Source organism: Phoxinus phoxinus (assembly GCF_949152265.1).
Source record: "Phoxinus phoxinus genome assembly, chromosome: 4".
NCBI lineage: Eukaryota > Metazoa > Chordata > Actinopteri > Cypriniformes > Leuciscidae > Phoxinus > Phoxinus phoxinus.
In genome coordinates, this window is record NC_136879.1 from 12296073 (window position 1) to 12299928 (window position 3856).

General features: G+C 37.4%; 1 protein-coding gene across 1 annotated transcript in view; it reads left to right on the forward strand.

The window, feature by feature from the left end:
* porb (P450 (cytochrome) oxidoreductase b) overlaps positions 1-3638 on the forward strand; it is a 36768-nt gene extending 33130 nt beyond the window's left edge. The window contains exons 14-16 of the mRNA XM_079611256.1: positions 2006-2151; positions 2370-2455; positions 2564-3638. Of these exons, the coding sequence (XP_079467382.1) occupies positions 2006-2151; positions 2370-2455; positions 2564-2708 (377 nt within the window). The 3' untranslated portion in view covers positions 2709-3638. The remainder of the gene's footprint in view (positions 1-2005; positions 2152-2369; positions 2456-2563) is intronic.
* The last annotated feature ends 218 nt before the right edge of the window (positions 3639-3856 follow it).

A 3856-nucleotide genomic window follows, 5' to 3' on the forward strand; every position in this document is an offset into this window, starting at 1 on the left:
TCGCGCAGGTCATGGACTTCTGCTGTTATGTGCTTATTACAATCAGAAGAGGCAGGGGAGGCGGAGACGTGCTCCTAAATGTATTCAAACTCAACGCAACAACTGAAGTAATCGCATTTAACGTTTGTTCTAATTGATTTGCTTACTATGTATGTATATCTTTCTGTTTTCCATATTTCTCTTTTATACACAGTAGCCCAGGTGAGTTTTAAACACTGCTTCAAATAGCTGTCATCGTTTACTCACCCTCAAATTGTTTCAAACCCGGATGAGTTTCTTTCTTCTGCTGAACACAAAGGAAGATATTTTGAAGAATGTCGGTAACCAGACATTGACTTCCATTGTAGGAAAAACAAATACTATGGAAGTCATCAACTTTGCCATAACTTTGTGTGTTTGACCATTTAAGTGCGATAAACCACAAAATAATAACTCGGTTCAGTACTTACTCTGTGCACGTGAGGTGTGTGCAACACTGAATAAGATGTGCAGAAGTCTTTCACTTCTTATTGCACTTGAACAGTTTCAAACATCTTTTCAAACATCAAACTCTTTTAGGCTAAAATTGGCAAGGCTTAAAAATGCTTGAAAATGATCAACTTTGGTGTCGACACAACACTGCAATGTCATGTGAGCACAAACATATACCAGTTGTAATCCTAGCGGTTTATCGTGTCTCTTACATCGTACATCGCCCGCAGTATATATGTACAGTATATAATAAACTGTTATTTAAACTAAATGTGTCATTATCAGAAGTAAGCATTCAGTCCAATCAGCTTTCAGTATCACTCTTGTGTTTCAAGATAAGCACAGTTCAACACTTTAGTGTGAAATTACAGTATATTCCAGGCTAATAACTGCATTACTTAAAGTTTTTCTGGTCAAGTTTTTGCATTTGTTCTTAAAATGACTCATTTAAGTTTGTCCTAGATGTTGATATAAAAACACAGTATATGTTTGTACATAAAGGTGCAGTACAGTCACGTCCTGATCTTACTCCACCTCTCATCCTTACTTTCCCTGTCTGCTCTTTAACTGTTATAGAAAGAAAGAAGCCCAAAAGTAATAACAATAATAATATAAAAACCTGTTACCTGTTGAATATTTCATCTGCAGTATATCATTGTAATATTACACATTTACCAGTTTCATTTACAACACCAGTAATAGAATTGCTTTGGTAGCCATGACAGATTCATACACACATATTTATTATTTATACCAGTATTTATTTATACTTTTTATACTTGTGTATCATTGGGGCCAGTGTTGGGGAAAGGCTTTTCAATATTGCATTACTTCCTAAAAAAGTAACTAATTGCATTTCGTAGTCATTTTTATTTATTTTTTGGAAAGTAAAGTTATGTTACGTTTGCATTGCTTTTTCTCATCTGTGCTGGGCTTGATTGTTTGTTTATTAATAATATTCTGTATTGCAAGAGAAGAAAGTTCAACACTCTTAAGCAATTTTAAAAAAAGAAACACAAATGTGATGTTTATCTATTTGTCAGCAGCAAAGACATTGGTTGATAAAGTGAGATTATATACAGTGTATGTGTGTAATATAACACATTTGATTAGTTAATATATTTAATTAATACAGGTTTGCATAACATCCTGAATTTGCATATCAGTGTTTTTATTCATTTTAAGGAATCCTGAATGTGTTTGTGCAAGTGAGATGAGTAAATCCCTGTTAATAACTACAATCCTCATGTTCACACAGCATCTCTGCACTTACTCCTGATTCCTCTCAGCATGGGGACAGTCGTACTTACACATTGTGTTGTAAATTTAAAAGTAATGTGTTAAGTTATAGTTACTTGAAAATAGTAATCTGATTGTGTAAATCACGCTACTTGTAATGTGTTACCCCAACATTACATCTGTCAGGTATCAGGATCTGGATTACCCACTACACTAGTGTCAAAAACAATGGAAAGTTATGTGCAAATACTTCTGTAACCTTCATGCAATTCATATCTTGATTTCCCATCTGTAGGTAAGGAAGTTGGAGAGACAGAGTTGTACTTTGGCTGTCGTCACAAGAACGAGGACTTTCTGTACCAAGAGGAGCTCGAGGAGTTTGAGAAGACTGGCGTTCTGACGGCACTCAACGTAGCTTTTTCCAGAGACCAGGCACAGAAGGTACAGTAACACACACACACACACACCTCCACACTAAAAAAAGTGTGCCTAAAAAAAAGAGCCAAAATAAAAAAGATAATCCACACTTCCTCTCTGTACCCCCGTCTTATATTTATTCAAAAACTGTAAAAGTCATTGCATGAATGAATCACAGGACAAGGGAGAGCAGCTGTTCTGTTTTTATAAAGTGTTTAACCATTGCCTTACTTTATTCCCAGGTGTATGTACAGCATCTCCTGAAGAACAACAAGGAGACTCTTTGGAAACTAATCCACACAGACACTGCCCACATCTACATCTGTGGGTGCGTACATTTCAGAACTAGTCCGAAGAATCACACACACGTGAGACCTCATGAGACCGAGGCGTCCCTGAATCTGTTCTAATGTTGTCCGTGATCTTCCTCCCGCAGGGACGCCCGAAACATGGCCCGGGACGTGCAGAACGCCTTCTATGAGATCGCAGAGGAGCTGGGGGCGATGAGCCGCGCTCAGGCCGTAGATTACATCAAGAAACTGATGACTAAAGGACGCTACTCACAGGACGTCTGGAGTTAAAGGACACGCACCATTCCTGTTCTCTACATTCCTGATGTTGGGATGATTTTTATAAGGAAGAGTTTATATGTGTTTGCTATTATCATTCTGACATGTTTGTCTAAGAAGAGAAAACACTGACACACATTCCCTCATTCTAACGTGAATGATGTAAAACAAAAAAATGTATAAAAAAATGTAAAAGACTGCGTAGAATCACGATTTTAACATACTAATCAAACACGTTATGCATGGACCTTTATAATCAAATGCGTGGTATGGGTTGTAAGCAAGAAGAAACTTTAACTCGCTGAACAACAGTTCTTCATGGAGTATGATGAGAAGTTATTATTTTCCTGGTCATTTCTGAAATCTTTTTGGAAAGGTTATAAACAGTGCAGACATGCAGTTGTGCTGTGAAGTGGATCACATTTTTCTTTCTTTCTTTTGTTCTCTAAAGCATTTCAATGTCTTGATATTTCTTGTCCCATTTTTTGTTTTCTATTATGGCTGAATATGAATGTAACGATTTCACACGGGATGACCCTCACAGGTTTAATTAATGCTTTAGGTGCCAGAAACGCTCAGCCCTATTCTTTTCTCATAGTGTCCCTGGTACCGACTACACTAGACCTAACAGACTCACTCATTGTATCTCTCAGAGAGTGTGTATATAATGCTGAGACAGACCCGGGAGCAAACGCTGGTCTGGAGAACTCAGTTGTCCAGCTCTTGTGCCTTATGTGCTGTGTAGTTTGCATCTTCATTAGAGGAACTGGGGACCAGCATTGCTGCTGGAAAGTTTACTTTTCTGGGAGATGATAGAATTCTACACGTATAAATAGTAGTTGTTTTTTGGGCAGGACCTCATCAAGTTGTATATGCAACTATTGTTTCCAGTACAACTATTTAGGCATATCTTTGTAATGATTAAATTTCAATTTAACATCACCTTTGTCCCTAACCCATTTGTGTTCACTTTCGCCCGTCTGATTTGATCCTCTACATGTAACGACAGTTTTATTGCTGATAATCTTAGAGGTCTTTTGCCTATTGTAAAGGACCAGTGAAAAGTTTGGACACACCTTCATTATTCAATACTGTTTTCCACATTTGGAGCAACACTAACATCTGTGGAAGTGGGAAGTACGCAGTGAAGAAAAACGTTA